The sequence below is a fragment of the Nuphar pumila genome, chromosome 15 (genome assembly GCF_984573655.1).
Source record: "Nuphar pumila chromosome 15, dmNupPumi1.hap1.1, whole genome shotgun sequence".
Classification (NCBI taxonomy): domain Eukaryota; kingdom Viridiplantae; phylum Streptophyta; class Magnoliopsida; order Nymphaeales; family Nymphaeaceae; genus Nuphar; species Nuphar pumila.
In genome coordinates, this window is record NC_143263.1 from 90,984,632 (window position 1) to 91,006,822 (window position 22,191).

The following is a 22,191-nucleotide window of genomic DNA, read 5'->3' on the forward strand; positions in this document are numbered from 1 at the left end:
TATATATATATATATATATATATATATATATATATAGCTTCAGCTCTCCTTCCATCACATAGAGGAAATTAAGTCAACTCTTAAGAAGGGAATGAACGAGTGAGTGACTGATCGAAGGGAAGGAATGTTGGAATGACTTGCAGCCTGCACTTGCCCTACCGAGCTCGGTGTCCTCACTCAGCTCATGTCACCCACAGCTTTAGCGGCTCGGGTTTCAGTCCTTACCCTTCGAGGGCTCAGTTAGTTGCATGCACAAAGCTAACTTCACTTGCCCTAATGCGGCTCGAGGGAAAGGCAGGCTTACTTCCTCCAGCAATCTTGTTGACACTGCTTCGCTCAGGTTATATATATATATATGTATATATATATGAAAAAGAGTAGGTGCCTGACCCTTTTTGTGCCTACCCTGTGTTTGGATAAGGGTTTTCAGGTTATTTTTTAAAAATCTGACCCTATAGATGTGTTCATTGATTTACTAGGAAATCATACTTGGATCATGTTTTTTTGAGAAAAAAAATGATTTTTTAAGCATTGATTATTTTTTAAAATTATAAACCGTTGATTTTTTAATCTTATAAAAACCTAACTTGGTGTTTGAATCGGATGATCCAAAAGTCGATTCTCACAAAATTTGTATAGTCAGATTTTAGAAAAAATAAAAACAATCTTTTCAAAGTTCGATAGGCACACAGTAAGCAAAAAAAAAAGCCTCACACACCTATCCCTTATATATATATATATATATATATATATATATATATATATATATATATATATATATATATATATATATATTCACATTTTTTTGCTTTATGGATATGATCTATATGGTTTCTTTAGTAAAAAAGATTTTAGATAATCCAATTGAGTTGTATAAGGAACATTTTTTAATGCTACGATAATTCAACAGTTCACAATATTCCGAAATCTCATGGTTGACAAAATCATGTTTTTACATTAGATCTGACTAACCCATACAAGCCTATAATCTTAGTATTATCTCGACCCAACCTGAATATGAATCAAATTGAGATGTTAATCATTTAGAATTGGCATGTTTTGTTCCTAAACTTGTTACCCTCTATGGGTCCATAATTTCAGCAATACACCAACCCGATCCCATACCCGTCAAATTGTTAGACCCGATAACACCGAAGCCGCTTGAACCAGACTCGATTTTCACCCAAACCTGTTAACCTGTATGGATCTCCAATTTTAGCCATACCCAAACCAAAATGGATCGAGTATGAATCTAATTTTAGTCCTAATTAAAAAATGAGTTTGACAAGACCCAACCCTGCTCTTATGTATGTGATTTAGCTAGAGAGTACGATACTCTAGACAATAGGTTGGACCTAAATGAATTTTTCTTTAAAAAATACTCACGGACATGAGAAGAAAAACGTGGAGCTCTCTTTCTCAGGAAAGGCAGGAGAGAGAGAGAGAGAGAGAGAGAGAGAGAGAGAGAGAGAGAGAGAGAGAGAGAGAGAGAGAATCATGTGGACAGTATCACTCCCAAGGTGTAGCTTAGGTTGGGGGTTAGGCTGACCCTTACCAGTTCAATAAATAAGAAGTAATGTGCTCAAGATCCATTGATGGAGGCCACAAAATTTTTCATACTGAAAAAAAGAATAGACAACAGAAAATAAGAGGTAGAACCGATGAAGAGATTTCATCAGCAAGTAAACAAAACCAAGTCAGATATACTAGATAATTAAGTGGCTAGGGAAAACTCTTTAAGTGGCCAGGAAAAAACTGTGAGTATTGCCACTTATAGGTAGGGGTGGCAATTTCTGACACGACCCGCCAACCCGCTTCTTAGCCAGGTTCGGGTTTGGCTTAAATGGGTTCGTGTCGTAAACAGGTTGACTCGCCTAACCCGTTTATTAAATGGGTCGGGTTCGTGTTAGGGGTATGCCAACCCGCTGGCCAACCCGTTTACCCAAACCAGACCCGCTAACCCGCCCGCTAACCCGCCAACCCATAAACTTTTCAATGTAAAACCCTGAACCTGACCTGCCAACCCATTTACCCGACCAACCCGTTTATTAAACGGGTTAACCGTGTCGTGTCGGGTTACCCGTTTAATAAATGGGTCGGGTTCGTGTTTGCCACAGCCGACCCGTTTAATAAACGGGTGGGGTTCGTGTTGAGGTATGCTGATCCTCCAACCCGCCGACACGACCGGATTGCCACCCCTACTTATAGGTGGGATTATGTTAAACTTGTAAGTGGGCAGGGCAAAACCCGTTAAAGCCTAGGAAAATTGCCACAGATTAGTGGGGTTATGTTAAACCTGTTCACTGGTTAGGGAAACCCCATAAGTATTGTCAATCATCCCTACCTGTTAAAGTTAATTTTTAATTAGTTATTATTATTTTATTCAACCGGCATAAACATAACATAGATTATGGTACCCATACCAGTGGACTTGATTGGCTAGACCTTGTTGGATAATTAATAATGATTCAGTCAGAAACTCCTATTCCCCAATTGTAAATGCTTGAATGGCAGAGGAATGAGGGCAGTAGTGGAGTTTGGTAACCCAAAGATCAAATATGGCTTAGCATTCATAGGGCCAAGATTTCCGATATCTCTCTCACACCCAAGAAAGGGATGCTTTTTTGCCTTCCTACTCTCTCTCTCCTTTGTTTTTTGTTTTTTTTTAGACGAAGGAAAAGCCTCACCGAGATCCAGGTCACTTAGTGGGCCTGTCTATTTTTTGCAAGGTAAAACTCTGGGTTGATGACACGATCACCCAACCTTATATGCTCCTGTGGGCAATTGTAGCCACAAAATTCTGATTGGATTTTAACACATCATACATCCAAGAGTCATCACCTAGTCGATGCAAAGGATTTCTCCTATGGGCATGTCTCCTTTTTTGAGAATATCTGAATAAAATCTAATGCATGTAGGGATGGCAGTGGGGCGGGCAGGGGAACAAGGTCTCCACCCCCGCCCCACCTCAAGATTTTATCCTCCACCCCCGCCTCCATCCCCGTCGGAGATGGATTTTATCCTCCACCCCCGCCTTCAACCCCATTTCATGTCCTCCATCCCCAGTTCAAACGGGGATGAGGCGGGTTGGGGCAGGGATATTGCGGGGAAAAGTGGTCGGGGCGGGGATGAAGCGGGGACGGGGTGGGGCGGGGAAAAGTGCATGTCCATCCCCGCCTCCACCCCTGGACGGGGATGGATTTTAACCTTTGTCCCCACCTCCATCCCCGTTTCATACCCTTCATCCCCAGTCCAAACGGGCGAGGCGGGGCCCCGCTTTCCCCTGTCCACTGCCATCCCTAAATGCATGCAAAGGATTTCTATTGTGCATGACCGCTACTAGTTGATTAACTTTCAGCAGTTTTGATCCTTTTTTTTTTTAAATAACAAAGGCTATTTCAATGTTTGGGAGCTCAGTCTGTTGTTGTATGGGAAAGATGGTTTCAAAATTTCACATCCAAAAGTCACTGTATATGCTTTTCTTTTTGTGTACCTGAAACTATTTTAACTGAGAACGGAAGTACAGATGGCACATAGGGGGGAGGCCAAGGTAATTGTGCAACTGTCATTGTAAGTTCTGATTTTCCTTGAATAGCCTTTGGTTTTTCTTATGGTTTAGGTCTAAAAATGTGTTCAAAAGTGGTTTATCAAGAATGATTGTATGTTGAAAGTTTAACTCCTTTTGGGGCAGCAAAAAGTAAGCTTTGGTTACACTAGGGCTGTCAACGGGTCATGTTATAGGGCTGGGTCAGGGTTGATCTGGACCCGCCCATACAACTAATAACCAGGTTTGGGTTTGGGTTTGGGTCTGAGTTTTATCGGGTTAAAAAATAGAATTTCAAACTTGGATCCACATAATTTTAAATTTATATTCATACTAAAAATATATAAAAAATACTTTTTGAACCGAGGATGGAGGACATGAAACGGGGATGAAGGCGGGGTGGAGGATAAAATTCATCCCTGCCGTAGATGGAGGCGGGGGTGGAGGATAAAATCTTGAGGCAGGGCGGGGGAAGGGTGGAGGATAAAATCCATCCCCGCCGGAGATGGAGGATAAAATCTTGAGGCGGGGCGGGGGTGGAGACCTTGTCTCCCGCCCCGCCCCGCCCCGTGGGCGGGCCGTTGATCTAGTGATATTTTTAAGAACGATGTCACGAAAACGATGGATTCCACGTTGCAAGTTTCGTCATCTCACGTTATGCATCCGAAGCACGGCAAAGAAAACAGAGAGAGAGAGAGAGAGAGAGAGAGAGAGAGAGAGAGAGAGAGTGTCATCCTCTGAGCCACCATCAATAGAGTAGCCTACCCAAGAAGGAGAGAAAGAGAGCCAACCAAAAAAATCAGGAGGAAGTAATCAACAGAGAGAGGGAGAGAGCAGAGATGGGGGAAGGCGGGAAGGATGGGGCAGAGGGGCGATGGGACAGCGTGGTGGTGGTGGAGCCGAAGCCCAAGGTGGGGCTGCTCTCATGGCTCATCGACGCCGTGGAGGCGCTCGCCGTCCGCATCGCCCACGGCTCCAAGACCAATCAACCTCAGTTCTTCCTCTCCGGCAACCACGCCCCTGTCCCCGAGACTCCCCCTATCCACAACCTCACCGTCCGGGGCTCCCTCCCCGTACGTATATTATATTTTTCTTTCCACATTCACAGTAATCTTCTTCTTCGTCCTTTTCTCTTTATATTTCTGCAATCGAAGTTAAGAATTTGATCATTTTTTAAATGTTGTCACTCTCGGTTCCGATGATACACGAAAGAGGTTGCACGGTTTGAATCCTGCGTTGTTTTTATTTTTTGTTTATTTGTTTGTTTCTTTGTAGCCTGTCTTGGAGGAATTGTTCTTTGTTTTTTTGCGTTTTTTTTTAATTTAAGCTTGTATGTCATTTCTCGAAAAAAGATGGATTTCTTTTTATTTGATTTAGGTGGGTAGATTTTTACTTTTTTTCCCCCAAATTGTTCTTTGTTGTCATGCATTTTTAAGCTTTGTTATTTATTTGATTCCGGTTGGTGGTGCTCTTTATTGAATTTGATTTTTTTATTTCTCTCTCTCTCTCTCTCTCTCTGAATGCGTTTTTACTAGCCAACTATGATACCAAAGAGAAGAAGAAAGGCGAAGAAAAAAGGGCAATCTGATGACTCTGGATTTAGTAGGTATTACCAAACTGCCTATGACACGTGTTCCCCAGATGGTTCTAAGACCTATGAGAAATTATCTACTACACATTAAATTTTCTTGTCCCCTGATGATCTTTCTGATTCACAACTTCGTTTTAAGCATCTAGTTTGGATTCCCAGCAACTATATATCATGGGTTAATTTTGTTAAGAATGTTCTCAAGATCCATTGATTTTCTTTGAATTTGACGCTTTTACAGATTCATTATTTCAGCTACATTTCTTTGCCTTTAGAGAAGTTGGCATTTGAACGTTGATTAGGTTAATCGTTTCAACATGATAAGAAACTGTTCTCTTGACAGGATTGCTTGAACGGTGAATTTGCTAGAGTTGGCCCAAATCCAAAGTTCTCTCCTTTGGCCTCGTACCACTGGTATTGCTCTCCACCTTGTTGCCATTAGATTACAAGCCAACATTATGTTGACATTTGAAAGAGCTGTAGTAAGATCCCGATGAAAGCAGAACTGCATCCTTTAGTTGCCTTCTGCCTTTCACCTCACACACCCCCTTGCGAGAATTTTCTCGTGCAAGTAGTTTAAGGGTAAAAAAAGAAAAGAGAATACGATCTGTTCTTTTGCAATGAGACTTTTGGCACAGCTTATGAACTGGTTTTGTTATCAACTGAACTGGCAATTTCTTTCTCTTGTTTTAGTATATCTTTTCAAGGTTTCTTTTGTTAATTTTTACTTTTCGGACGAGTGCATTTATTCCTAAATTCTGATATTGTTTTGGTTGTACGCAGGTTCGATGGAGACGGGTGCGTGTTATCCTCTTTATTCTTAATTTGTTTATACATGTGACTTACTGGGTTTGTAAAGTTGGTGTGCTTGTTGAATATGCCATTCAGTGGCTGTTTCGATCTTTGCTAAAATTTGGTTAATTACTTAGACAAGTTCTAAATTTTTCCTCTCAATGATTTCTATACATGCATGACTTCTTAACAAGCTCTGAATGAAGTTACCTCTGAGTTGGAAGTCTTTTATTTTTTACTGTTTGTCCAGCTGAATTGGATGGGTTATTCTGAGTTGCAAGAATGAGCGGATGGTCATCACATATTATGTATGTGTATAAAACTCAGCCGTCAAGTTGCTCACAAGATGACTCAAATTCATGGCTGATGTAATTCTGGCCTCTTTAAACTAGTCTTGATGACTCAAAAGGATTATTTTTGCAAAAAAAGTTGAACTATCTGTGGCTTTACAGGATATGGACTATTTGGATGTTAGGTGGTTTATTGTGTTAAGAGAAATTGTACCTTCATTCGCTTGGTTGGTTGTATATTGCCAATTATGTTGATAAGCATTATTGTCACCTATAGAGAGACCAAGTTGTTACTTCTCCCTTCTCCACTGGGAACTGGAGAATCGGAATATATCAATTTTAGCTGACTACTTGTTAATGTATAAATCATAATTGTTTGCTTTTTCAGCTCATTTCTAGGATTTCTTTTTTGAAGATCTTGCTATTATTTGTTAATATCTTTGATTTGAATGTCAGAATGTAATTCCTTGTGTTTTTGTCATATTAACATTTTCCTATGAAGTGTGTATGAATGGTTTCTACCTGAGAGTGTAGCCACAAGTAGAAAGTGTACAGGAAGCGGGCCTTTTGTTTTCTGATGTTTCAAGATTTATGTTTTGAGCCAAGCTTTATGATGACCGCACAATTTTATTCTTGACTGAGTTTCTTCACCTCTGGATAACAGAGTTGAAGAAGGTTTCACACTCCCACAGTAGAGATTAGCTTTTCCTTGCTAAGTCTTTGTTTTGTGCAAGTGATGAGGAGTTATCTGGTACTATTGAGGGGAGCAATGACACTGGTGCTAGTTCCAGTATTTTTTAGATTCTTCTGTTTTCTCTTTCCACACTGTACACATTCCTTTTTCTTTTTCTTGTTCCAGTAATCAACAACACAGTGATTTTTTATTCTATCAATTGGTTATATTTGCTTGAGCACATCTCAGTTATTGAACTTGTTGAGAGATAATTATGTATGGTGCAGATAAGGGCCATTATTTTTTCTAGTGTGCTTGTATTCATAATACGATGATGTAGCTGCTGGCTGAAGCATAATCAGACCTCCATAGTTCTAAGACAATCCTCCTAACTTCCATCTTTATATCTTCAACTTGAGCCACTGATTCATGTTTTTACTGTATATAATCATCAGCGATTAAGATTGGGAGTTTGAGATCCATAATGCTGGTTCAAGAACAACATATGTTGTAACTGTAGCTTGCTGCTTCTCAGGCTACCTTGTAACTCTTTCTATATCATACATACTCCTTGTAAGAATAAGTAAATTGCCGCTCATGCTAGCTTCTAACCTTATCTACATCCATGATCTATGGTATGGTATTAGAAAGGTACAAATTGATCTGGGGAAAACAAAAAAATGTGTTCAAACTCAAAACATAGTGATTATCTACCTGCATGCCTTAGAAATGGCTTCCATTAGGTGGTAGCAGATTTTCTGATTGTAGCTAAGTTAGTGATACATTTACTTCATGATGTGATTCGGAACTATGATAACTACCTTTTCTTGGCTGATCTATAATAAATGTTTGATGCTCTTTTCATTTTGAATGAGATTAAATGCATTTTTCTTTCATCAGTTTTTATTGCTTTAAGTTTTACAAGGAATTTCATTTTCCATTTATCTCAACTTCCATGTCAATTTGCTTGTTAATAAGACATGATGCTGACTTTCCATTTGAATTTTCAGTACTCATTTTTTACTTTAAAGTATATATTCAAGTATATTTATGTAAATACAACATCAGTAATTATGATTTAATTCCTTCTTCATTTTTTTAGATTGAAGCCAAAACTTGAAAATTTTTAGCAGTTGAAGTTTAGATATTATTTTACTTTCTTACTGAAATTCAAGGATACAAGAATGTTTATATTTAGAAGATTTGAATTCTTCTTGATAGCCAAGTTGGGGATGTCGGCTGGCTGGTTTTGATTAAGATAAATTATCTTTTTGTCAAGATAATCTATGTCTATCTATCCAGCTGTCACATTACAAGTGCCAACCTGTCCTTATGTTGCTCTGTGAAGAAGGTGCCACATTTGTCTACGGCGATAAAATTGTGCCTTCTATAACAAAACTACTGAAGATAGGAGTGGGCAAGTGCTCTCTCTCTCTCTCTCTCTCTCTCTCTCACACACACACACACACACACACACACACACACACATATATATATATATGTCAGTCACAAATAGCGTTATCGGCTATTTCTCGCAATATTATAGGTTTGGTGATAAATCTCGGGAAAATCTCAGGGTTTAAAAAATTACAAAAATAAGTAAGAAAATATCATGTTTAGACAAAAATACATAAATGATAAAAGAAATAAGTAGAAAATGTAAAACAAAGAAGAAAACATATTTAAAATGTAAAAAATAAAATAAAAATCTAAAACTAATTGATAATATCACAATACTCTTGTGATAATATCGCGATATTTTCAAAATATCGCCGATATCTGTGACTATCTATATCTATATCTATATCTATATATTATATATTCAGGCTGGGGTTGGGACTAAAATGAAGGCCCAGGCCTATTGGGCTGATGCCCATTTCTAATTGAAGGTATTTTAATTAATTTCAACTTTTCAAAAAATATTGTCTGCAATATTGACTTTTGGTCAGGCATGCTTTTCACACTGCCTGCTTCTAACTGGATTATTAGTCTTGTCCATTTCGTAGCCTCTTGGTATATTCCTTGTTGACACCGGAAGGGTGTTTTAGTCATGAATACAGGTTTTTGTTGCACTAGGCAGCATGATCTTGAGTTCAGTTATTTCCAAATGTGTTTACAGAATGGTGCATGGCTTGCGGATTAAGGATGGAAAGGCGACATATGTTTCACGTTTTGTTAGAACATCAAGATTCAAGCAGGAAGAATTTTTCGGGCGAGCAAAGTTTATGAAGGTAACCATGTAATACAATTAATATGCAGTGGGCTTTTTCTCTACTTTTTTTTAGTATAGTATATTGAAACAAATCACAATATTTGTCTGCTTTATGAATGTAAGTTATCCTTCAGACATCAAAGGTCTGCATGGTTATAGTAGCATATGGATATGCAGTGTATAAACTTATTGATAATTTTTTAAATGCAAAGGCCTGTGCAGTGTGCATCTACCTTAGAGAAGCATGTGTTTAAACTGTTAGGCTGCACATACATTTGCTGATAAAGGTATCTCCACCTTTTACGTGTGACTTCTTTGCATGTCTTGCTCATTGCAACCATAAATTTGAGATAAAAGTTTGATGTTCGCTTATGGAATGATATTGAAAAGATGCTCCTTGATTGTCAAGACCTACCGACTATGGATCATTGCACAAATTGTAGGAGTATTCATTATACCAGTCTACTTGAAACACATTAAGCAACTGTGTATTGCCAGATACATGAGGCCACATCATACAGCTATCTCCTTAGCTTTACTCATAGGCCCTTTGGACCATTATCTATGCATGCGTTTATTATGGTTCAAAAGACTTAGGTTGGAGTTGCATCGATTCTAGTTAGGTCGAGTCTCATTGAGTTGAAACTGATGAAATCTATGTAGTCAAAAGCGCTAGGCGGTGCCTAGTAGTTAGACCCGTAAAAAGACTAGTCGAGGACTAGGCGGGACTAGTCGGTACCCCAATTAAGATATAAAAAGTACACAAAATATACATAAAAATATGTTTAATTTTTTTACTAATAAGATGTTTTCATTACACAACTACAAATTTACACATGCTTTTACAAAATATATTAATATACATATATATAGTTGTACACACACACACAAAATATATATATATATATATATATATATATATATATATTTCAATTATTCATAACTCAACAAAACATGCTTTCAACCTTTCACAGAAGCACAGTAACACATACATATATAAATAACATATTACATAATTCAAAATACTAAGCATACTTTCAGCATTTTATAGAAAAATTCATCCGAAACAAACACACACATATATGAAAAACATAACACACACATTTGTATTTGCAAAGACATATCTGTATATTTTAGGGATTTTCTCTTCAATGATATTAACAAACTGTACTTGCAGGAACATTTTATGTGCAAGCTTCTTGGGTTTCATAAATTTATGGCATTTTTATGTTGCACTAAAATGGATTTATGCTGAACTGTTTAGATATCATATACAAGTGGCCTAGAATGTTCACTAAGATTTAATTATTCCTAGAAAATGTTTAGTTCATGCTTCTCTGTACTTACATACTTTTGTACTGTTCATGCAGCTTGGTGACCTTCAGGGAATGTTTGGACTTTTTGCAGTTCAAATTTTCATGCTGCGGGCAAAGTTAAAAGCTCTTGATCTTTCATATGGATTCGGAACAGGCATGTCCACAATTTGTGCTCTTCCTAGAACCAGCCCCCCTCCCCTGCCCTGTCTCAATCTTTTCTCATTTTGATGATCATCTGTAATGTTTGAGAAACAATGGCAAATTTTTGAACCTCAGAATGCAGCAGTCTATGAACCTTCATATGTAATTACAAAAAATGCTTCAAGATTACACTTCTGACTTAGGCTTCAATGACACGTTTTGTGAACAATGCCAGGCAATACAAACTTAATATACCATCATGGACGACTTCTGGCACTCCAAGAAGGAGATAAACCTTGTAAGTGTGCACGGATTAACTATTCTCATCCTCTCTCTACACCCAACTCCCTCCTGCCACACTGTTACGCACATGCATGCACACACTCATCTTGAGCACAAGAGGAAATACTTTTTCTAAGTTTAAAGTTCTCAATCTGGATATAGATGTATTTCTAGAAGATGCTTTGATTTGTTCATGCTGTTTTTTGTGAATCATTCCAATAATGTTGGGAAAGTGGTATGAAGAAACAAATCTGTATGACTAAAGTTAAAGTGAGACTGGAAACACTGGCAGGAACAGATTGATATTAGCGCAGAAAAGGATCAGACAACATATGCTACAAACAGTGTTAAGACTTTATCTGGGTGGAAATATTGCCATAGTTTTCAATACGTTCAAGTGCTCATTGTAAAGATAGGTGGAGCACCTTCAAACACGAACAAAGTCTCGACCAACAAGTGCAAAATGCACAAGCACAAATGCCACCAAGGACACAATCACAAATGCTACTAAGAGCACAATCACAAGTGCTACCAAGGGCATACACAAAGGATAAAAAAATAATATATTTATTGAAGAACAAGTATGCAAGAAGCATTACAATTACAAGGGGGATGAACTCCTATTTATATAGACAAGAGGGATAGAAAAAAGACTAAGAAGAGAGAGAGGACAAAACCCAACGGCTTGTTAAAATGTAAAGTGTAATGTAACATATATATAATAATAATATAATATTATTATATATATTATTGTTTTTTTTTCTTTAGTTTATTTATTTTCATATCTAGTTCACATTGAACTAGCTATGAAACTTAGTGAAGTTCTAGTTAGAACTTGACTAAGAGTCTAGCAGTTGGACTCTAGTCCAACGGCTACATTAAGAGCCGTTGGACTTGTTAAACCCCTGCATAACTCGGGAAAGGAAAAGGAGAGGGAGAGAGAAAGCACGAATTTTCTTTTCTCTGTTTGGAATCGACAGCCACTATTCTCCTTAATGGCTGCAGTAATACTTCATTAGTCTTAATAGGGTTACAATCTATGTCACATGGGTGTGGGTGCGGGTGCGGGTGCGACACGGGTGCGGCGCAATTCCAAAAAATTTGGACACGGGGACTCGGCTATATATATATATATTAAAAAATATATATTATAAATATATATATTTTAAATATTATAATTATATATATAACAATAAATTAACATATAAAGATTGTAAATTTTAAAGCAAAAAAAAGCAATTCTTAACAACACAAACTTACCAAAATATAACACATAAAGAAGCTTGTGAGTGTGATAAACAACAAAACTTATCATAAATCTGCCTCATCGTCTGAATTAGAAGGAAAAACAGGATCGAGGTAGTCCATGTTGAGAGTATGTAAATTATGTTCTCCCTCCAAGTCAAAATCTTCGGGATTTACATCCCAATTCTTGGATGGTCCACAACAGCATCAAAAAATCACTATATTAGTATCTAACTTAAAACTTTGAATACAAATATTTAAATACAAACTTTGAATACAAAGAAAAAAAAGTACCTATACTCTTCTTTGGTGCGGCGAGAAATTAATCGTAGATTTGAGTGAACATATACCAAATCCTCTGCTCTTTTACTAGTGAGTTTGTTTCTTTTAATGTTGTGAATTTGAGTATGTGTACTCCAATTTCTTTCATAACAAGATGATGTAGCAGGTTGGGATAACAACTTCATTGCAAGACGTTGCAGATTTGGTGTCTCTGATCCATATGTTGCCCACCAATTAAGGGGATCTTCCTCGTCCCTTGCCACAAGTGCTGCTAAAGAATCAAATCTCCCAGTAGAAAACTTGCCAAACTCACTATTTACAACCTTAAACATGTGAGGATCATTAAAAAGTCTTCCCAAATATATCATTCTATTTCTTGATATCTCAGGATCTTCATTTGGAGAAACACGACCAACACCTGCTGTCAACCATTTTTTTGCATAGTATTTTGGATTGAGAGAGTGTGCCATGCAATGCAAAGGTGTATTGCTTTTATTCCATCTTCTCACTAAAACTGAATGTACATGATTGTAAATTTCTGAATCATCAAGTGCAATATCTTTCTTCTCATGTTTAAAAATGATACTTTGAACTTTTTCAATCATATTGTCCCACATTTCATAAATTCTATGAAGCATGGGTACATTTCTGTCAACTTCTCTCAGCATTTCCCAAATAGGCTCTGTAAATTCAACAAAATATGTAATTTTATCCCACCAAAAATCATCACAGATGCATTTTTTGATAGCTTGAGCCTTGACATCATCTTCAGTACGATAAAAATCCCAATCTTGATCAGCCACCATCATCATCAATGCATTCTTGAGTTGCTTAATTCTTTTTATCATAACAATGAGAGAAGCAAAACGAGTTTCAGCAACTTTCAGTAACTTGAGATCAGAATGCCTATTAAATATAGAAAGGGCATGATAATGGTTTACAACAAAATTTCTAATATTTCGAACATTATGCTCTATTTCCTCAATCCATAAGCACATTTCATGTGCATGTGCATCATCTTATGATGGATTGCATATACTCTTAAGTGCCAAATTTAAACTGTGTGCTGTACAAGGTGTCCAAAAAATATGTGAATATGTATCTTCACTTGCCAAATTCATTCCTGCACGACTGCAAACTGGAGCATTGTCAGTAATGATTTGCACCACACTTTCTTCACCCACTTCTTTTATCACTTCAACAAATAATCTCTTTAAATATTCAGCATCTTTATACTCTCCAGATGCATCAACAGTCTTCAAAAAGATTGGCCCATTAAGTGAGTAAGCAATGAAGTTTATCAGTGGTCGCCTTTGTATATCAGTCCACCCATCAGAAACAATCGACACTCCATGTCGTTTCCATGCAAATTTTTGGGTCTCTAGCAAGTCTTCAATTCTATTTTTTTCCTCTGCAAGAATGACTGTTCTTAGTTTTTCTGAACTAGGAGGCACATAACCACTCAAATTGCAATTAGCCAAAGATGTAATCATATCTTTCCAGTATGGACTTCTAGCTACATTAAAAGGAATTGAGCTTGAGTAAAAGAATCGACCAATCTTTTTATCAATTTCTGCTCTTGCCATGTTTTTGAATGACGCTTGTATTGTTTTATTGCTTTTCATCTTTCTTTTCTTTAAAAGCTCTTCTTGTATATCACTAGCAGTAGAAAAAGACAAATTAATCGAATCGCTTTTCATCTCTGCAATTTTCTTCTTTTCAGCTTCCTCTTGTTCTTTTTTTAATTGCTTTAACATGTCTTTGTCAACCCCAGAACATGCTCTAATTCCTTGACCACGAATATGCAAAAGATGTGCTTTCACACGCGTATAAGAACCTGTGAAAGCAATCTTACATAGATTACAATGAAACTGCACATTCCCACCACCACCACTACTAGCTTTTATCCCTTTTGTCACAAGCCTCCAAAGTGGTTGAGAAACTTCTAATTCAGGGTTAGAACTTGAACCAAATGTATTGACACTACCGCTAGAACTCGCCATTATATCTGAAAAGTGAAAACTGAAAAGAAAATAAGTAAATAAAATAAAGTTAATAAACACTACCTCTATGAATCGGAAGCACAGGGAGGGGCCGAGCCCCTCCCCTGCGAAAACAGGTAAGCATGGAGGGGCCGAGTCCCTCTTCTGCGAGCAGAGGGTGCAGGGAGGGGGGGCGAGCCCCTCCTCTATGAATCGGAAGCACAGGGAGGGGCCGAGCCCCTCCCCTGCGAAAACAGGGAAGCATGGAGGGGCCGAGCCCCTCTTCTGCGAGCAGAGGGTGCAGGGAGGGGGGGCGAGCCCCTCCTCTATGAATCAGAAGCACAGGGAGGGGCCGAGCCCCTCCCCTGCGAAAACAGGGAAGCATGGAGGGGCCGAGCCCCTCTTCTGCGAGCAGAGGGTGCAGGGAGGGGGGCCGAGCCCCTCCTCTATGAATCGGAAGCACAGGGAGGGGCCGAGCCCCTCCCCTGCGAAAACAGGGAAGCATGGAGGGGCCGAGCCCCTCTTCTGCGAGCAGAGGGTGCAGGGAGGGGGGGGCGAGCCCCTCCTCTATGAATCGGAAGCACAGGGAGGGGCCGAGCCCCTCCCCTGCGAAAACAGGGAAGCATGGAGGGGCCGAGCCCCTCTTCTGCGAGCAGAGGGTGCAGGGAGGGGGGGCGAGCCCCTCCTCTATGAATTGGAAGCACAGGGAGGGGCCGAGCCCCTCCCTTGCGAAAACAGGGAAGCATGGAGGGGCCGAGCCCCTCTTCTGCGAGCATAGGGTGCAGGGAGGGGGGCCGAGCCCCTCCTTTATGAATGGGAAGCACAGGGAGGGGCCGAGCCCCTCCCCTGCGAAAACAGGGAAGCATGGAGGGGCCGAGCCCCTCTTCTACGAGCAGAGGGTGCAGGGAGGGGGGGCGAGCCCCTCTTCTGCGAGCAAAGGGTGCAAGGAGGGAGGCTACGAGCAAAGGGTGCAGGAGGGTCGACATATCTGACGGAGGGGGAGACAGTGGCTGCCTGTGGGTACCGTCGCCGGAGTCTGGATCGCCGGCGTGGGTGCAAGAGAAAGCTGTAGGGGCTGAGGGGGAGAGGCAAAATCGAGAGGGTAAGCCCCTCTCCCTCTCGATAAACCCCTTTTAGGGTTCGGCTGCCAAAAAAATTTGGATCTGGGTCGGGTTTGGACCCGACCCGACCCGGATCCAAAACATAATTTAAAACTCGAAATGGACATTTTTGGACTCGGTCAAAGTTGACCGAGTCCAAAATGTCGACGGACTCGGCCTCGACTCGTTGACCGAGTCGGACTCGGCATTGACCGAGTCGGACTCGGCATTGACCGAGTCAGACTCGGCATTGACCGAGTCCGAAGCCGCACCCGAGTCTGCACCCGTGTCGGGGCGTGTCGACTCGGGTGCGGCAACCCTTTAGCCGAGTCCGTGTTGCATAGTTTACAATCATTTTACAAAGACAAAAGTGCCCTGCATTAGTTGCACATGTTACATTAGAGTACAAAACAAAACTCGTGAATGGATATGGATCCTTTATCGGATCCATATCCAATTCATATTCTAATACCCTCCCTCAAGTTGTGCATGGGAGTGAACCATGTGCAACTTGTTCTTCAGATACCAGAAACATTGACTTGTAAGACCTTTGGTAAACATATCGGCAGCTTGGTCTTCTGAAGGCACATAAACTGGTTCAATCTCTTTGTCTGCTATCTTTTGTCTGATGAAATGTTTATCAATCTCAATATGCTTAGTCCGACTGTGATGAATAGTGTTGAATGCAATTTGTATAGCACTTCTATTATCACACATAAGTGTCGAATTTGAGATATCCTCTCCCATCTCTGTAAGTAGATGCCTAATCCAGGTCACTTCTGCTGTGGCAGCTGCCATAGATCTATATTCTGCCTCTGTGCTAGATCTTGCCACAACCTTCTGTTTTTTGCTACTCCATGAGACAAGATTTCTCCCAATGAAAACACAGTATCCTGAAACAGATCTCCTCTCATCTTGATCTCCTGTCCAGTCTGCATCTGTATAGGCCAATATGTCATGTTTTGGTGTCTTCCATAAAGATTGAATATATATGACTCCGTCACCCACCGTTCCTTTTAGATAGCGAAGGATGCGTTTAACATCATCCATGTGACCAGTCTTTGGTTCATGCATGAATTGAGACACTTGATTAACAAAATATACAATGTCTGGTCGAGTAAAAGTAATGTATTGCAACATACCCACTAAACTGCGATATTTAACTGCATCAGGATATAACTCACCATCACAAATACTGAGCTTTTGGTTGACAACACTAGGTGTGGGTAGAGGTTTACAATCTGTTATTTCTACTTTAGCCAGAAGATCAAGAGTGTATTTGTGTTGAGTTAATGACATTTTTTCATCTTGTCTGTCCACCTCTACACCAAGAAAATATCTCAGTTCCCCAAGATCTTTCATTTTGAACAACATACTCAACAAAGCTTTAATTTGTTGAATGTGGTCTGGAGCATTACCAGTGATCACAATATCATCAACATATATGCTATGTCACACGGACTCGGCTCCAAGGTCGCCGCACCCGCGTCGACACGCACCGACACGGGTGCGGCTCGGACTCGGTCAACCCGACCCTGGGTGCGGTCAACACACCCAGGGTCATTTTGGTCCATTTTTTGGAAAAACAAATTTTTTGAATTTTTTTTTTTAAATTTTCTGGGCTACAGCTGTAAGGAAAAAAACCCATCACAACTAAAAAACCTGTACACTTTCAAGTTTTAAGTACAGAATGGGCACAACTCAAGTTTTTGTGGTTTTTTCCTGCATGAAGAAAGTGAATTATTACAGTGTATGAAGAAAGTGCCCAAAAGTGAATTATTCCTGTATGAAGAAAGTGTACAGAATGCCTTCACAACTCATCACCTGTCCCCTAATGGGCACAACTTTGACCGAGTCTTATATATATATATATATATATATATATATATATATATATATATATTTTAATATATATATATATAGCCGAGTCCCCGTGTCCAAAATTTTTGAAATTGCGCCGCACCCGTGTCGCACCCGCACCCGCACCCGCACCCATGTGACATAGCATATATGAGTAAGAAAACTACAGTGGTACTATTCATGTATATAAACAAAGAATGGTCAAGTTGGGAACGAAAGAAACCATGTTTCTGAATTTCTAAGGAAAAGCTTTCAAACCATGACCTAGAAGCTTGCTTCAAACCATACAAGGCTCTGGTTAATTTGCATACATATTCTTTTGTGTCTCTCTCTGCATAACCTTGAGGTTGCTCCATGTAAACCTCTTCTTTTAAGTCCCCATGAAGGAATGCATTCTTAACATCAAGCTGACTAAGGGTCCAACCATGTTCAATTGCCAAACCAAGAATAATACGAATAGTTCCCATTTTTACCACTGGGCTGAATGTCTCATCATAATCCTGACCATATTCTTGAGTGAAACCCTTGGCTACAAGACATGCCTTGTACCGTTCAATACTACCATCCGGTTTATATTTAATTTTATATACCCATTTGCAACCAACAACATTTTTATCTTGAAGACGACCATCTCCCATGTTTGACACTCGTGAAGCGCCTCAATTTCCTCATTCATCGCTTCAATCCATTTGCTGGATTGGATAGCTTGATGAAAACCAAGTGGTTCATCGTGTTTTTCAATCTTGGATAGGAAAATTTGAAAGTCCATAGAAAAGTTGTCATAACTAACCCATTTTTCAATTGGATGCCTTATCCTGCCTGATCTTCTTGGTGCTTCTCTGTTATCAGACAATGCAATGTGTTCTTCAGCAGGTACATTTGTTCGCTCTCTGGGTCTCCTGGTATACACATTACCTTTGTATCTCAGACATTCTGTTTGTGATGCATCATCCGAAACCGTCTCACCATGTGTGCTTTCAGGGGTCAAAGTAGTATGTTCGGCAGTTTGTGAAATAAGTTCAGCACTAAGCCATAGGTCATACCAATCAGCAACTGCACCAATACGTTCACGATTGACGTCTGCTTCTTTTCCCATAAAACTATTTTCATCAAAAACAACATTTCTGGAAATTCTTATCTTTTTATTGACGGGATCATAGCACCTGTAACCCTTGTGTTCATCTGCATAACCTACAAATTGGCAAATAGAGGCTTTGTCCTGGAACTTAGTCCTCATGGATTTGTCAATATGTACATAACATGTGCATCCAAAAACTCGTAACTCATTATAATCGGGATGTGCACCAAAGAGAACATAATAGGGAGATTGATTTTCAAGAATAGGCGTAGGAAGATGATTTATCACATGAGTGGCAGTGTGAAAAGCTTCAGTCCAAAGACTAATGGGTAAGTTACTCCCATGTATCATACTCATTGCACTTTCCACAATATGTCTGTGTTTACGTTCAGCAATTCCATTTTGTTTTGGAGTGTACGGGCAATAAACTCTACGATGCATCCCATTATTTTGGAGAAAATCTAAAAATTCTTTGGAGGAATACTCACCACGTCCATCACATTGGAGAATTTGAATATTTTGGGAGAATTGATTTTTAACATAGGCATGAAAGTGACGAAAAATGAGAAAAACCTCTGATTTGTGTTTTATAAAGAATATCCAGGTAAAACGAGAGAAACTGTCAATAAAAGATACATAATATTTACTTCCAGAAGAAGAAGGATTGGAGGCTGGGCCCTAAACATCTGAACATATCATCTCAAAGGGCATGGAGACTCTTTTATTTATTTGATGAAAATGAAGTACATGACTTTTGCAAACCTGACAACTGGGACATATTTTATCCTTCAATGAAGGTGAAATAGACTCTGAAAGAAAACCATTATACACTAATTTTTCAATAAAGACTTGACTACAATGACCAAGACGAGAATGCCAGAGATCTGACTTATTGCATTTGGATGTACTTAGGACGCTTTTAGAGACGGGATCAGACTTGGGCTTCATGATACTGGAGGCAGGATCTTCATTAAAGACATACATGTCTCCACGTTGCTCTCCTTTAGCGAACATCTCCTTCGTTTGAAGATCCTTGACAAAGACAGAAGTAGGAGTAAATTCCACAGATGAATTGGTAGAATCAACAAGCTTAGAAACAGAGACAATATTTTTCTTTATATTTGGTGCATGAACAACATCAGATAAATGAATAGATGACTTAGACAAAGGAATGAGAACGTTGCCTATGTTTGAAATAGGGTGGTGAGTCCCATCTCCAGTTACAATATTAGATTTTCCAAAATAGGGAGTCAAAGTAGAGAACTTACCTGCATTGCCAGTCACATGGGTTGCTGCCCCAGAGTCAACATACCATATTCCATCATCATTTTGCTTCATATTCAAGCTGGCCATTGCAGATAGTAGAAGATCCTTAGCATCATCACTGACCCGAAATGTACCTGCAGTTCCTGATGTACCAACATTTCTAGTGTTTTGCATTCTATTTCGATTTTGTGGGTTGAACCAACAGTTAACTTTGATGTGACCTCGTTTGTTACACTGATAGCATGTGGGAACATTCTTTGAAAAACTAACAGTGGAATTTGGTATAGGTAGTAACCCACGTCCACCCTGGATTGGATTTCCCTTGCCTCTGCCACGTCCTTCTCGTGGTCGATCAGCTATCACCCCTGTGGCAAGAACCTCATGCGTAGATGATTGTCCTGTTGGAGCTTCAGACATGCTTTTCAATGTCATCTCATACTGAAAGAGTTTGGCGCGTAATTCCTCAAAGCTGAGCAACGTAGGCAAGCATAATAAGGATGTAACAAGAACATGATATTCTGAACCCAATGCATTCAGTGTCTGTTGTACCTTTTCTTTATCTGACACTGGATACCCAACCATGGCTAATTGATCTGTGATGCTTTTGACTTGATTTAAGAATTCAATAATGCTCATTGCCCCCTTTTTTAACATCTGAAATTCACGTTTAAGAAACAACACTTTAGCCTTTGATATCTGAGAGTAGGTCTGAGCTAAAGCCTCCCACAAAACTTTGGATGTGCAATCATCAGGAATGGAAATCAATACTTCTTGTGACAATGTGGAAGTGATGTACGCGACGAGGGCCTGATCACGCTTCATCCAAGTAACAAATGCAGGGTTGCGAATAATATTCTGCGATCCTCCATCCTCTTTGGCTTCGGTTGTGAAAAATTCTGGAGGCATTGGGGTGGAGCCATCCAAGTGACCTGAAAGATCTTGACTACGAATAAAAGGAGCAATTTGCCTTTTCCAAGTCAGATAGTTGTTTGTAGTTAGCTTTTCCGAAACTAGCTGCCCCAGAAAACTGGAAGAAAGGCCTGAATTGAATGAAGTATCCATTTGTAGACTTGTTGACAGTCCCTTCTTCTTTTTTTTTTGACAAAATGACCCTACAAAATGACACTAGTGGCTGAAACTGGACTGACACAGTTGGCAGAAATCGGCACAGAGAAAGACAATGTCACGACAATGACACAGTTGGGAGATGATGGGGCAAAAATGAAAGACAGCAAAAACAAGTGAGATAAGATAAGAAGAGAAAAAGACCTGTTTAGAAGACAAAAAATAGACTTTTCTCAGCAAAAACAAGTTGTTTCTGCTGAAGGAACTCGACTCTTGGGTTCGGCTTTTGTGAACTCGTCTGAAGTAGCAGAAGACAACATGCGTGATAGACAGATTCCAGTATCTGTCGCAGAAGACAGCAGGCGTGACAGAGAGGCGCAGGTAGTAGCAGGCGTGACAGAGATGCACAGGGTTGAACTCACCTTTTTGGGCTCGACTGAAGATGATTGAAGAAACTCGGCTCTTGGGCTCGGCTTTTGTGAACTCGTCTGCACTTACAGAAGATAGCAGGTGTGACAGAGAGTCGCTGGAGTAGCAGGCGTGACAGAGAGTCGCAGAAGGTAGCAGGCGTGACAGAGAGGCACAAGGTCGACTTGCAGAGGAGCAGGCGTGGCCAAAAGGTGCAGATCCTTTCGCGTTCTCGAAGAAGACACCTTTATGCCCAGGGTTGTCGCCGCTGCTCTGATACCATGTTAAAACCCCTGCATAACTCGGGAAAGGAAAAGGAGAGGGAGAGAGAAAGCACGGATTTTCTTTTCTCTGTTTGGAATCGGCAGCCACTATTCTCCTTAATGGCTTTTTACAAAGACAAAAGTGCCCTGCATTAGTTGCACATGTTACATTAGAGTACAAAACAAAACTCGTGAATGGATATGGATCCTTTATCGGATCCATATCCAATTCATATTCTAATAGGACTAGAGTCCAACACTCTTTTGGGAGAGCTCTATTTATTGTTGTGTTCTTTCTTTTATACCCTTTTATGGGTTTGGTTGAAGTGTCTTTTTAGACATTCTTTTAGTGGATTCAAGTGCATTTGTGGAAGACCACCATTTTCTTACACGGCTAGACAACACTTGTTAACTTGGTCCAACCTTCTTATATATATGTATATTTTTGTCTATATATATATACTATATAATAATATATATATATATACAGTTTTATGCATATACAATTTAACACTCCCCTTCAAACTTACGGTACGATGACCGAAAGTTTGCCTAAGAGGAAATGAAACCTATTGAGCAGAGAGAGGTTTGGTAAAGAAATCCGCCAGCTGGTACTCAAATGTGACATAAGGCAAATCAACGTCTGTACTAGACGAGGAAGACATAAATAATCCTCTAAAAATTGAATTTCTTAGATATTTAATAATATACAAAACAACTTTCATGTGAATAGATGTGGGAGCGTGCTGAAACAAACTAGCTGTGTGTACAATGTGTGCTATATCAGGTCTAGTAATAGTTAAG

The 22,191-nt window shown here is 39.6% G+C and overlaps 1 protein-coding gene across 1 annotated transcript in view; it reads left to right on the forward strand.

Moving 5' to 3' along the window:
- Nucleotides 1-4,258: 4,258 nt before the first annotated feature.
- The window catches only part of CCD1 (carotenoid cleavage dioxygenase 1), a 33,790-nt gene continuing 15,857 nt past the window's right edge, over nt 4,259-22,191 (forward strand). Inside the window, exons 1-6 of the mRNA XM_089988867.1 lie at nt 4,259-4,617; nt 5,476-5,546; nt 5,916-5,930; nt 9,007-9,118; nt 10,470-10,569; nt 10,792-10,854. Of these exons, the coding sequence (XP_089844993.1) occupies nt 4,384-4,617; nt 5,476-5,546; nt 5,916-5,930; nt 9,007-9,118; nt 10,470-10,569; nt 10,792-10,854 (595 nt within the window). The 5' untranslated portion in view covers nt 4,259-4,383. The remainder of the gene's footprint in view (nt 4,618-5,475; nt 5,547-5,915; nt 5,931-9,006; nt 9,119-10,469; nt 10,570-10,791; nt 10,855-22,191) is intronic.